The sequence below is a fragment of the Primulina tabacum genome, chromosome 18 (assembly GCF_025594145.1).
Source record: "Primulina tabacum isolate GXHZ01 chromosome 18, ASM2559414v2, whole genome shotgun sequence".
In the NCBI taxonomy this organism is placed as follows: Eukaryota; Viridiplantae; Streptophyta; class Magnoliopsida; order Lamiales; family Gesneriaceae; genus Primulina; species Primulina tabacum.
In genome coordinates, this window is record NC_134567.1 from 396,654 (window position 1) to 410,053 (window position 13,400).

The 13,400-nt window shown below is 39.3% G+C and overlaps 1 protein-coding gene across 1 annotated transcript; it reads right to left on the reverse strand.

Moving 5' to 3' along the window:
- Window positions 1–6,586: 6,586 nt before the first annotated feature.
- Window positions 6,587–12,839, reverse strand: LOC142533140 (3-phosphoinositide-dependent protein kinase 2-like). The gene is made up of 11 exons (XM_075639788.1): window positions 12,351–12,839; window positions 10,776–10,956; window positions 10,621–10,673; window positions 9,898–9,999; window positions 9,723–9,831; window positions 9,545–9,623; window positions 9,242–9,407; window positions 8,871–9,005; window positions 8,570–8,730; window positions 8,103–8,325; window positions 6,587–6,932 (listed from the first exon to the last, which is right to left on the reverse strand). Exons 1-11 carry the CDS (start codon window positions 12,537–12,539, stop codon window positions 6,849–6,851), a joined length of 1,482 nt encoding a protein of 493 aa, XP_075495903.1. The 5' UTR covers window positions 12,540–12,839; the 3' UTR covers window positions 6,587–6,848.
- Between the last annotated feature and the right edge of the window lie 561 nt (window positions 12,840–13,400).

Consider the following 13,400-nt stretch of genomic DNA (forward strand, 5'->3'; position numbering starts at 1 on the left):
GCTGCGATTCCCACTTTGGAGGAGGTCCGCGCGATCGTCTTCTCCATTCACCCTGATAGCGTTGCTGGCCCTGATGGCTTCTCTTCGGCGTTCTTTCAGCATTGCTGGGAGATTGTCCATCAGGATGTTTTCGGTGTTGTTCTTGATTTTTTCCAGGGTTCTCCTATGCCTCAGGGTTTTACCGCCACCACGATCACTCTGATTCCCAAAGTTGAGGGTGCACGTGCATGGTCAGACTTCCGTCCGATCAGTCTGTGCAATGTCACGAACAAAATCATCTCGAAGCTGTTGTACTCTCGGTTGAGGGATGTGGTGGAGAGACTTGTTTCCCCGAATCAGAGTGGCTTTGTTCCGGGTCAAATGATCTCTGATAATATTCTACTTGCCCTGGAGCTCATTCACAGCATTACTCTCTCCACTCGTGGTGGTAATGTCATCTTGAAGTTGGATATGGCCAAGGCCTATGATAGGGTCCAGTGGCATTTCCTATTTGACGTTTTGAGACATTTTGGTTTTTCAGAGCGTGTTGTGGCTATGGTCTCGGCCTGTATTTCCCATTGTCATTTCTCTGTGAACATCAATGGCTCTCTGTCGGGGTTTTTTGGTTCCACAAGAGGCCTCCGGCAGGGCGATCCATTGTCTCCCCTTCTTTTCATTTTGGGGGCGGAGTATCTTTCTCGTGGCCTCGACCGCCTCTACCTGCAGCATCCTGCGCTTAGGTATCGTTCTGATTGTGATATTTTGATTTCCCACCTGGCTTACGCTGATGATGTCATTATTTTTGCCAGTGGTGGGTCTCGTGGTATGCAGCGCCTTGTCGATTTTCTGCATCACTACGAGAACTGTTCGGGGCAGCGTGTGAATGCTGCCAAGAGTTCTTTGATTTTGCCTCCGAGGTGCTCTGGGCGCCTCCGCTCCTGGCTTTTGCGCATCTCCGGGTTCGCCGAGGGTCATCTGCCCCTCAACTATCTCGGAGTTCCCCTTTATCGGGGTGATCGCACATGCTCCCTTTTTGAGCCCCTCCTACAGTCTGTTCGGACCCTCTCCCCGGGTAGCCGCATGACCCTGATACGTAGCGTGCTCCTCTCCATGCCGATTTATCTGTTTCAGGTGGTTCAGCCACCTCTGGCTGTCATGGAGAAGCTTGAGCGGGCCTTCAATGCCTTCCTCTGGGGGTCGAGACCCTTGGAAAGGAAGTGGCACTGGGCCCGGTGGTCCCGGGCTTGCCTCCCCGTGCTTGAGGGGGGCCTTGGATTCCGCAGATTGAAAGATCTCGTGGAATGTTTTTCTATAAAATTATGGTTCAGATTTCGGCAGGGCTCCTCTCTATGGGCGAGATTCCTTTTCCGGAAGTATTGCCGGCTGGATGCTCCTGCCTGTGTCCCCGCCCGTGGTTTTATATCCCCCATTTGGCGTCGTCTCCTTAGGATCTGCCCTCGTGCGGAGCCTGGCATTCGCTGGCGCGTTGGTCTTGGAGATGTATCCTTTTGGGATGACACTTGGCTCGGGGACGCTCCCTTGTCCTCCCGGTGTGTTGTCCGCGGGGGCCGTGATGTCCGGATATCTCATTTTTTGTCTGAGGGGTCCTGGGATTTTGATCGTCTTTGTGCGGTAGTTGCTACTTCGGTTGCCGAGGAGATCGTTTTGATTCCTGTTCTTTCGGGAGAGCCCGATCTGGCCCGCTGGATCCATAGCTCTAATGGTGCTTTTTCAGCGAGATCTGCTTGGGAGCTGATCCGTCAGCATGCTCTGTCTTCTGATATCTTCCGCCCGTGTTGGGGGAGCTGGTTGAGGCCTACTATGTCGTTCTTCCTCTGGAGATTCTGGCATCAGTGGCTCCCAGTCGATGAGGTACTCCAGCGCCGGGGTTTTGCGTTAGCTTCGAGATGTCAGTGTTGTGATATGTACGAGACATTCACACACATATTCCTTCGCAGCCCGGTACCTCGGTCTGTTTGGCATTTCTTTGGCGCCGTTTTTCGGGTCCGTATTCCCGACACTGAGGATTTCAGTTTGTTCCTCAGTGCGTGGAAAAGAGACTTGGTCTGGTCCCAGGTGGGCCATGTGCGGGAGTTTCTCCCCTGCATCGTTCTGTGGTTCCTCTGGACTGCGCAGAACGATGCTAAGCACCGTCATCTTCCCATCTCTGTGGAGACGGTGAAGTACCAGATTTTGTCTTACCTGCGTCTCGCCCACTCTGCGCGTACTGTCAAGCCCAGACATTGGCTGGGTGTGTTTCATGTGGCGAGATCGACGGGTATTTCGGTTGCTCTCCACATTTTACATAGGACGGCGATTGTTCGCTGGCTTCAACCGCCGTCCGGGTGATTCAAGCTTAACGTGGATGGGAGCTCGCGTGGTATAGCTGGGGACTCTGCTGCTGGTGGCGTTGTTCGGGATGATTCCGGGAGGGTTGTGCTCTCATTCAGTGAGTTCATTGGAGCTGGGTCTTCTCTCCGGGCTGAGCTTCGTGATTCTAATTGCCTAACAACCTTCACTTCTCGCTCATGTTCTTTTCAGGATCAGGACTCGGGGATGATGATTGGATGTGCTGAGCTACGTGGTGGCATATATCTACTCAAAAGTAATCAAAAACCACCGGTTCCATGCATTACAGCCAGCCCAACTATGTCGTGCTTTGCTAGTTCTTTTCACTTTCCAGTTAATAAAGATAGTGAGATTATGTTTCATCATTATCGTCTAGGACACCCTAACTTTATGTATCTTGAGCACTTATATCCATCATTGTTCATTAATAAAAAGGCAAAGCATTATTCATGTGATATATGTCAATTTGCAAAGCATACACGAAGTTCATATTATCCTAGACCATACACCCCATCCCATCCTTTTTCTATGATCCATTGCGATGTATGGGGACCATCCCGGGTCTCTAATCTCAATAGAACTTGGTGGTTCCTACTGTTCGTCGATGATCATACTCGTCTTAGCTGGGTGTACCTTATGAACAAGTCTGAAGCCTGCCAATTGTTCAAAAACTTCCATGTTATGATACAAACCCAATTCCAGGCAAATATCAACATCTTTCATACAGATAATGCTGGTGAATTCTTTAATGATCAACTAGGCTGTTATTTTAAAACACATGGCATAGTCCACACTAGTTCATGTACCCAAACCCCTCAACAAAATGGTATTGCGGAACGGAAAAACAGACACCTACTCGAAGTTGCACGCTCACTCATGTTTACCACCAATGTTCCCAAACACTTCTGGGGTGATGCTGTTTTAACTGCCACTTTTCTTATAAATCGCATGCCATCACGAGTCTTAAAATTTCAGTCTTCGTGTCAAACCCTTCTCAAAACATACCCTTCAACTAGACTAATTAATCACCACCATCCCACTCAAGGTATTTGGGTGCGCTGCCTTTGTACATCAATATGGTCAGACTAAACTATACCCAAAATTCATCAAATGTGTCTTCCTACGCTACTCGGCAATTCAAAAAGGGTATAAATGTCTTTCACCCTCTCTCCGCAAATACTATACCACAATGGATGTGACGTTTGTGGAACACAACCCATATTTCACTTCCACTTCGATTCAGGGGGAGAACTCTAGTGAATCTCAGTCTCAGTCGTGGATGTATTTCAATCCAGATCCGACCACACTCAACACCATACACACTTCCTCTAGCTCCACTTCAACCCCACCTCACACTCATGTGCAGCCAACCTCAGATCATCATGCCAATATCCAGGAGAAACCACAGACACACATCCATGAGTCACAGGAACAAAGTCCTGATTCACAGGTGCAAGATGATTCACAAAGTAACTCATCTAATGTTGTCACTCCTGATAATGAGCAAACTGACTTGAATGTGCCTATAGCCCTGAGGAAACCAACCATGTCATGTGGCCCATACCAACTCAGTGACTATATCTATTATGGAAACCTATCATCCAACTTCAGAGCATTCCTATCACAGCTAGACAAGGTAACGATACCTCGCTCAGTTGAAGAAGCCCTAGAGATACCTGAGTGGAAGCAGGCTACACATGAGGATATTAGAGCTCTTGAAAGTAATGGCACCTGGGAGATCACATATTTGCCCCATGGAAAACGAGCCGTTGGTTGTAAGTGGCTGTTCACTATCAAACACCGTCCGGATGGATCAATCGATAAGCTCAAATCCAGACTTGTTGCAAAAGGATATACACAGGCATATGGGGAAGATTATAGTGAAACCTTTGCACCTGTAGCCAAATTCAACACGGTACGTGTACTTCTCTCACTGGCTGCTAACCTAGATTGGCCCCTATTTCAGTTTTACATAAAAAAAACGCCTTCCTCAATGGTGACCTCGAGGAAGAAGTTTATATGCAGATTCCACCAGGTTTTTGCGATGAATCGAACAGGAACAAAGTATGCAGGTTGAAGAAGTCATTGTATGGTCTCAAGCAAACTCCTAGAGCATGGTTTGATAAATTCTCTCGAGCTCTCAAACAGGATGGTTTCACTCAAAGCTATGCCGATCACACGTTATTCACAAAACATACAACAAATGGAAAGTGTACCATTCTCATCGTGTATGTGGATGATATTGTGATCACCGAAGATAACTTGGAAGGCATAAAAGAACTCAAAAACACTCTCAGCTCATTGTTTGAAATGAAGGACCTCAGCCAGATGAAGTACTTCCTTGGCATGGAACTGGGTCGATCAAGTAGAGGAATCACATTTTCACAGAGAAAGTATACTCTAGACCTACTCAAAGAGACAGGTATGACTAATTGTAAGCCGACTGCAACTCCTATGGATCCCAACATCAAATTACAGGTCAGAATTTCATAAGAGTCTGTAGACAGGGGGAGATATCAACATTTAGTTGGGAAGCTAATTTATCTAGCACACACTAGACCAGACATTGGATTCGCAGTTAACATGGTTAGTCGATTCATGAACATCCCTCAACTTCTCACATGGAAGCAGTCATGATGATCCTCAGGTACTTAAAGGGCACACCCGATATTGGTTTATTCTTCAAAAAGTCACAGATGCGAACAATTGATGTTTACACGGACGCAGATTGGGCTGGTTCAGTGAGTGACAGGAGATCAACTTCAGGAATGTGCACGTTTGTATGGGGGAATTTGGTGACTTGGCGGAGTAAGAAGCAAAGTGTCGTAGCACGAAGTAGTGCAGAAGCTGAACTCCGAGCTTTAGCTAGTGGTGTTTGTGAAAGAATTTGGTTAAGGAAACTCCTAGAAGATCTTAAAATTACAATGAATGGTCCGCTACGCTTGTTGCGTGATAACCAGGCATCAATTAGCATATCAATGGACACAGTTCAACATGATCGTACTAAGCACATAGAGATCGACCGTCATTTCATCAGTGAGAAGATTGAAGGAAAGGAAATCTCAATGAACTACGTCTCATCAAAGCTCCAAGTTGCTGACATTCTTACTAAGGCACTTCATCGAGCTAATTTTCAAGAAATGTGTAGCAAGCTTGATTTACTCAACATTTACAATCAACCTTGAGGGGGAGTGTGGATAACCCATTTCTGTTAGCTAGCTTTGTGAAGTTTATTGTAACTTATTTACTAGCCTTCCATGTTTATAGCTTGGTTGCTTAGGTCTGTAGTATTTTCCTTGAATAGTGGTTTATTTGTTATGTTCTCCAGTATATGTAATTGGCTTTCTCGGTGGAATAGAACAATTGTTTTTCTCCAATATCATTTCTTTCTACATTTATATATTTATTTTATTAAATCTCCAAGAATTGACCCATTGTCTACACACAAAGATGATGACAGACGTGGCTTCCTCCATAAACCTCCTCATTGGCATGCTAGAGTGTTTCGAGAGTAGTTTCGATTCCCGAATATCAACTGTTCTTTTTCCGGATTCCATTCTAAATATCATAATTGCATTAAGACTCATATCGTTTTACGCTTAAAATTGACAACACAAGTGGCTTGCAAAAATCTCCTCGTTGGTATGCTAGAGTTTTTTTTAGAGTCGTTTTGATTTCCAAATTCGATTTGTAAATATCACATGTACATTAAGATTCGTGTTGGACAAAACTGAAAACACACGTTTGTCCCTATGAATTGGCTATCTAATGAAATTATCATCACCTCATGTGGACTAATAAATAAGTAAGTAGTTATGCTAGATATAGTAATATCTTGTAGATCCGCTACACTGCAGTCCAACACACATCTCGAACACATTCAAGCCCGAGTCTGTAACTTCGCCAAAATTTTATCACAGCCATTCTCAACAATATGATCAATGTGAAATAATCATATGATTATCGATAATTCAAACATTATTTAAGACAATACAGTGCAAGGTCTTACACGTTTGTTAAAAAAAGCTACTCAAATAAATAATACCGATGAGAACCATTTGATTACAGTTAACATCTCACCCGGAAGATTTCCTCACAAGGTTTAACTTTGTGAAGCACAAATCGGCCAACAGCAAAAAATAAGCAAAAATGTGGAGACACAAGTTTACGACTTTTTTTAAAAATGGTTGAGGTCAGGCGCTCGAGGATGGACGAGAGGAGTATTGAGCGACAATTTCATTTCTAACTAGTCTAATCAAAACAATAAACTACAGATCACAAAGAAATTTAGTCACTAATAAATCAATACAATCACTTGCTTGTCAAAATAAAATATAACAATTAATTAATAAATCAATTGATTTGATTCTTTCTAGCCTTCCGCTCATGTAAATAAGATTGATTGGCGCCAATTCTGTAACTTCGATGACTTAACTTTCCTCAACCTGAGCTTTCCATCCGTTCATGAAATTACGGTGTGTATGTCTGTCATTTTCTTGTATCCAAATCAGACAGAATATTCATCGATTCTGAAGGGCCTCGATTGCCTTTTTCCACTGTAAGGCTCTTTGTTTTGCATCCTCGAATGTAATAACTTTTTTCGGCTATATCAAGACCATATTTATTTAAATAACACATAAGAATCAAAAAAATTGACACATCTACAACAAAACATTATATGTTGCTAAAGTATAATGAGCGATTCATGCCCCAGGTCAGGGAATTTAGTCATTTTTCATATGTTCGAGAGAGAGTTTTTAAACAGCAGTGATAGTGTTCCGTGTTGCCCATAAGAATGTGTCAGTCAACACCAGATAAACCAAAGGATCCTCAACGGTCAGGCATAATTTTTAGTTGGGTGTCACTTTAGAAATCAACCAACTAAATTTTAGCTTGAATGCATCAATGATGCCTTGACCCCTTCCCATGAACCACAGATCATCATAAACATCCCATTTTACATTTCAACAAAGAATCAGTTATAGCTCAACCATTACAAGTTCTCTGTCAACCTTGTTTTCTCGTCTTGGGCAATCTTGATTTATACTAAGATATCCACATTAATGATATGGAGTCCTTCCCACTTCAGCAAGTAATTTTTTTAGTCGACTCGGGCATTGTTTACAATGGTCCGCTACTTCCAATTTATTATTCAGCTCAACTACAATGTTCAAAATAGCCTCACTCCAAATTCATTGATATGTCATTTCAAATTTTAAACACTCGGGATTCAAACACTAAACTTCACTCCTTTATGATTGCTCAATCCAACAAATTAAATAGTGGACTATGTACTTTCACACTAAAACTCAGGCATCTACCCATAAATTTTAAAAAATTTTGTTCTCACTTCTCCATTTTGAAACGCTAAACTTTCTACATTAATAGATATCTATACTTTGTAATTTAACATCCGAAGTTCAGTTTTATTGATTGTCTTATTTCCCTGGTATAAGATACCTTTTTTATAAATCAAGATCTCCGTGTGATTTAGGTTATTTCTTACCTTTTTTTATCAGACTTCATATGATTTTTTCCTTTTTAATGTAGTTAAGGTAATTATTGTTTTTCAATTAGCATAGTCCTATTTGATGTATGAAAAATGCATTGCATATACTTGACATTGAAGTTTCCATCAAAACAAATATAAATGAGTGGTAAATTCCACACTCATTGTAACTTAATAGAAAAAGCTTGGCTCCACGATCAGTGGTGTTAAAAAAATTTATATATGAAGTGAAATAACAAGTTAGATGAGATGGAGCATGACTTACAGTGCATATCTTGAAATTAGAAGGGCTTGTAATCTGAATGCTAAGATCATTGGGATTGTCGGACCATATTATATTTCCTTTAACCACCAATTTTGTAGGGTCTACATAAATTAACTTCGGCTTATTCGTGAGAATAAGCTGGACTTTCTTGTTTGTCAGTTTCTGCAATTTCTTGACCATGGAGATCATAAGAACAGATTCTCCCGGCTCCAAGAATTGCTGCCTGCTCAGAAGTTCAGAAGAAAAGTAAAAAAACAGAGAAAACCGAGGATGCCAGCAGAAAGTCAAACAGGGGACAAAATGATGATGAAAAACTTATTTTGCGAGATGAAAATTTCCCAAACCGTTAATTATATCAACAATATCCATCCAATGTTCCTCAGAAAGCACAAACAAATTTTAAAAGAAAGAAAGCAAAAAGGATAGGAAAACAAAAAGAAAACAAAGAAAAGACTATAGGCAGTTACCATTTCGAATCAAATGAATCAATCGAAGCAAGCCTATTTATGCTACCAGCTTCAGAAACTGACGTGGTGCCAATGTTAACATCATTTATTTTGGCTGAACTATCTCCAACATGTGATGGATTCCATGAAGAATCTTGGTCTTCACCTCCAGTAGTTTGACCCTGCAAGAAGTGAGATGAAGACATTAAATTAGACTCTCTTCACATTGGCTTAAGGATGTGAATTCGATATTTATCATATTTTTTGCATTTCCTAATTCGACGAAAAAATTCAAGGAAAATACAGAAGAAAAATCTCATACCCTCGGCTCCAAAGCAAGTTTAGGAGGAATTCCTGTCCTCAAATTATTCCAATCGATCCCTTTGAAAAAAGGATGCTTTTTCAGTGAAGCATAACCACTGGGTCCTGCACCAGGCCGCTTACTGGGATCTATGTCCTATATGAGATCATACAGAAGAGGCAAAATTAGGCCAATAGTTTATGCACCTGTTACGTGAAATTTAATATTTACAGCTAAAACTCAACCTTCTGAAGTTTCTAGATCAAAACATCGAGAACCACAGTCCAAATTGGAAACAATAAAGCGTATACCCACAAGCAACTCATAAACTTGTAGAAAAGAAAGAAAAAAAACTAAACTTAACTTATATGAAGTAAGCGCAAAGGGCTTACCAACAACTGATCGATGAGATCTCGCGCTTCTGCTGAAATATAATTTGGAAATTTTATATCTCTAGCAATAATTCTTTGGAAAATGAGCCATTCACTAGCATCTTTAAAAGGAGAAGTTCCGGAAAGCATTTGGTACAGCGTACATCCAAGTGCCCAAAGGTCATTCCTGGTTAAATTTGGGTTTTAAGAGATAGATGTCACTTTGAAGCAGAAAATTATATCAGTCAAAAAATATAAAAGAGTATTGCCGAGAGACTTTGAAAAATGGGTAAATTAATGAGTAACAAGTATTAAGTTCATCACCCAAAAGTAGCTGGAGAGGAGTTCAAAACTTCTGGAGGTACATAAGCAGCTGTTCCCACGAATGTACAGGCCTTATCATCTAAGCACATTTATGGACAAAATTAGTTATTTTTAAATATTTTCATAATATTATGGCAACTTAATTTCTATGAAGCATAAAGAATTTGTCAAAGGTTACCTGATGCAGCATTTGGAAGGACTGTGATCCGGCTATCTTGCATCGGCTTTACACTACCAAAATCAGCAATCTTTATATGTCCATCTTCAGTGAGTAGCAGGTTCTCCGGCTGACATTCAAGAAACTATAAGCATATATAATGTGCCCGAGGAAAGGTTTCAAAGTCACAAAATACCTTAATATCTCGATGTATCAATCCCATACTATGTATGTATTCAAGAGCATCAACAACTTCAGCTGCATAGAAACGAGCCTCCTCCTCGGACAAACGGCCTTTCTGCAAAAGCAGAATCAACTACATTAACATTGTACAGAGGTTGGCCAAGTTGGCCAGATATATACTTAACTTTGAACAAGACAGCAAATGAATAAAACACAGCACATAAACCAAGAGTAATAAGCATATTATTCGGGTTCTTTTTTTGTAAGTATGAAATCAGATTTTGGAATTTCCGGAGCAACTGGAACACAAAGCCAGCTACATCTGACAATTTCGAAGGTCTCAAAGATTCATAGAAATAAAAAGTATCAATGGAGAAGTAACACAAAACAATTTCAAGTTCCGTATCAACATAAATGGGCAGCAAACCAAACATATGTTAACTAATGATGCTGAATGTTCAAGGGTCAGTAAAATATATAATTATTGTCTTCTGAGTTTCTTCATTATTGGATCAGAAAACAACACAAGACAGTTAAACACCTACAAATCTCCATGTTCTTGCCTTTGTCATAAACTCTTTCCCATCTCTTATATATTCTCATTACCATATATTTATTAGCAGTTTATTGAAAAAGATCCATTGTAGAATATTATGCTTGCTAATTTTTTATTAAAATTCTGAAAATAACCTGATTTCAAAACACCACAAGCTCATGCTTTTGAAATTTTACTTACCCTCAATATCTGATCAAAAAGCTCTCCACCTTCACATGATTCGAGCGCCATATCTTCAGAATAGAATTGAGCATGAGATCATTAAATTACGCACCAGCCAAGATCAATGATATTGATCAAAGAAAATAATACGAAATGACGAAAATAATACTCACAGAGAGAGAAAGTGTCTTGAAATGTAAAAAACAATCGCACTACACCAGGATGATCTAACTGATCTAATACTATGCGCTCCAATTTTACATAAGCTGTTTTATTTTCTTTCGTAATGAACTTTTTGTCCATGATTTTCATCGCATAAACATTTCCTGTGTCTTTCTTCTTCGCTCTGACAACCTGTTGGCAAAACAGATTAAATAAATAAGTAGAAGCATTGATAGCCTTGATTATGTACAAAATAATAAGTCTAACATCACCGATCGGGAAAATTCTCAGCTGTTGAATACCCTGAAAATTTTGTTAATACGACACACCAATACCACAGCATACTATTAAGAAATTTTGAAGAACAAAATTAAGTACGAAATTAAGTACAAGGTCAAAATAATGAAGCAGGCAAAATTGTTAGGAACTTACTAGAAGAACCTAAGCTAGATGACAGAGGAAAACTTTTGCTGTCATAACAAAAAAAATTCCCTTATACATGGGATACAAAAGTTATGATAAGAAAGGCAAAAGGTAAAACTTGTCGTAGAACGTCACAAGTAAATATATTGAATAATCGTAATTTGCAAGCCCTCTTTACCAGAAGCTAAGTCTCGATTCTATCCTAATACCAAGAATCGCTGAAGTTAGCATGTCCAATGCTTCTAGTGAAGTATAGCTCCAGAGGTAACAACAAACCATGCCGATGGAAAAGATTCGATTCAATATCCATGGGCATGGGTTCAAGTTTCAGTTGATACTTTCAAAGAGTGATTCTTAAAAAGAATTCACCGCTCACTTCATACTTTGTTCGACAATTATGGCACACCTTAGGGGTTTGCCTCACCACCAATTCATACAACTGACTGTTTGATTTATTTGTTAAGCCAACTTCAAATCCTCGAAGTTCAAGTTACGTTATCAGTCAGTAGTGAAATTCATTTTTAAAAAACTCAGCCAACATTCCCTGCTTCCCACAAAAAAGAAGAAGAAGAAAGAACAACAGCAAAAACGATAACACACACACATACTACGTGTCTTACACGGTTATAAGTTCATATATAGAGACATACATATTCAGTACTTGCATGATCCGTCAAGTTCCTCAAAAAGTAAATGCAAACAAAAATATTCTAGAAATGATAAAATCTTGAAGCTAGGTTTTGTCTTTAAATTAAGAAGTTGCTCAAAATTGTATCGAGTCATGGACATGGTATCCCTTATTTGTGGCCACGCATACTTAGCACCAAATAGGAAGTAGAACTTTTCAAAAAGTAATGGCTACAAAAAACTACATGTTTACGTGAGAAGGCTTACACCCCTAATTTGAGTGTCAAGGATATAAACACGGATCCTCTTCTTCTGTTCCACCACATGCCAAAATTCATAAATGGTAAAGAAAATTACGAAAATTAAATCAATTTCATGTTTCTTTCTTTTCGAATCATAATACAAATTGGGGGCATTTTTAACCAGAGTCAGAGGAGGAAAACAATAGAAATTCAGTTAAATTTGTCGGACTAAATAATATAGAGAAATAACGAGATTCCAAATAAATATGGAGGAAATCATAAAAAAGATTGGACCTTGGAATAAGAACCAACACCATAAATCTTGCCCAATTCAAAATCTTGGATGCTGAAATTCTCCTGCGGTGCTCTAAAGGTAAAGCTCTTAGATCTCTGAGGATTGTTGTTGTTGTTAGAAGATGAACTGCTATTCTGAATCCTCATCTTCGCATCGAATTCCTTCTCCATTTTATTCATTGCCAACATTATTTTCCCCGAAAATCTGAAAATCCCACCACCACCACCACCACACCCTCCCTACATGCAAAAAAACGTATGGCCGGGTTTCAGCTTTCTCCAGAAAAATGTTTGATGAATATTTCACACCTCCCAATGAAACGAAGACCGTTGAAACAAGAAACCCAAAATGACACTCAGATCAGATTCTCTTTAAATATTATTCCTTCCCTTTCTCTTTGGACACCCATCTATCTATCTGATAAAGCCTACCACCCATTTCCTTTAAAAGAGACCCAGAAAAACCTAATGATTATTTCTTTCATGAGCTTATTAATTTTTTATTTATTATGTTTTCGTTTTTCAAACAATAATAATAATAATAATAATGTATATATGAACTTCATAACAACCATCAAGAGGCCAGGGAATTAGGAATTATATCGAGAGCAATGTTGTACTCCTCTAATAATTATTAAATATATTTATTGTTTTGTTAACTCAAAAATATATACAAACCAAATTCCAAATAATAATTTAAAAATTATATCAACAGACTATATTTAAATAAAATTATATTATATGTTAAGATTTAATATGTATGCAAGAGTTATGTGCTAAGATATACCCGTAAATATATTTTTAAAAAAAAACAAAATTTTATGAAAAAATTTCCATAGAAAAAAGTACCGAGTTCATGATTTTTGATTCATATATAATATTAATTTAAATCAAAAGCACCAGAAAGGAAGGGAAATGATGCTTTGATTGAGAATTTGTGCCTTTGACCATTTCAAACTTACTAAATCTGTATTTGTTGTCGTTAGTAATTGTTATATGTTAATTCTTAGGGATGGCAATAGGTAGGGTATAGATCGAATTTAATATATT

What these genes read in the sequence shown, in the direction of transcription:
- LOC142533140 (XM_075639788.1), bottom strand. Translation starts at nt 12,539, where the DNA reads ATGTTGGCAATGAATAAAATGGAGAAGGAATTCGATGCGAAGATGAGG. An exon ending in AACTTGCTTTGGAGCCGAGG is followed by an intron (nt 8,731 to 8,870) that starts GTATGAGATTTT and finishes CACTTCTTGCAG; the next exon opens with GGTCAAACTACTGGAGGTGA. An exon ending in GATTCATTTGATTCGAAATG is followed by an intron (nt 8,326 to 8,569) that starts GTAACTGCCTAT and finishes ACTTCTGAGCAG; the next exon opens with GCAGCAATTCTTGGAGCCGG.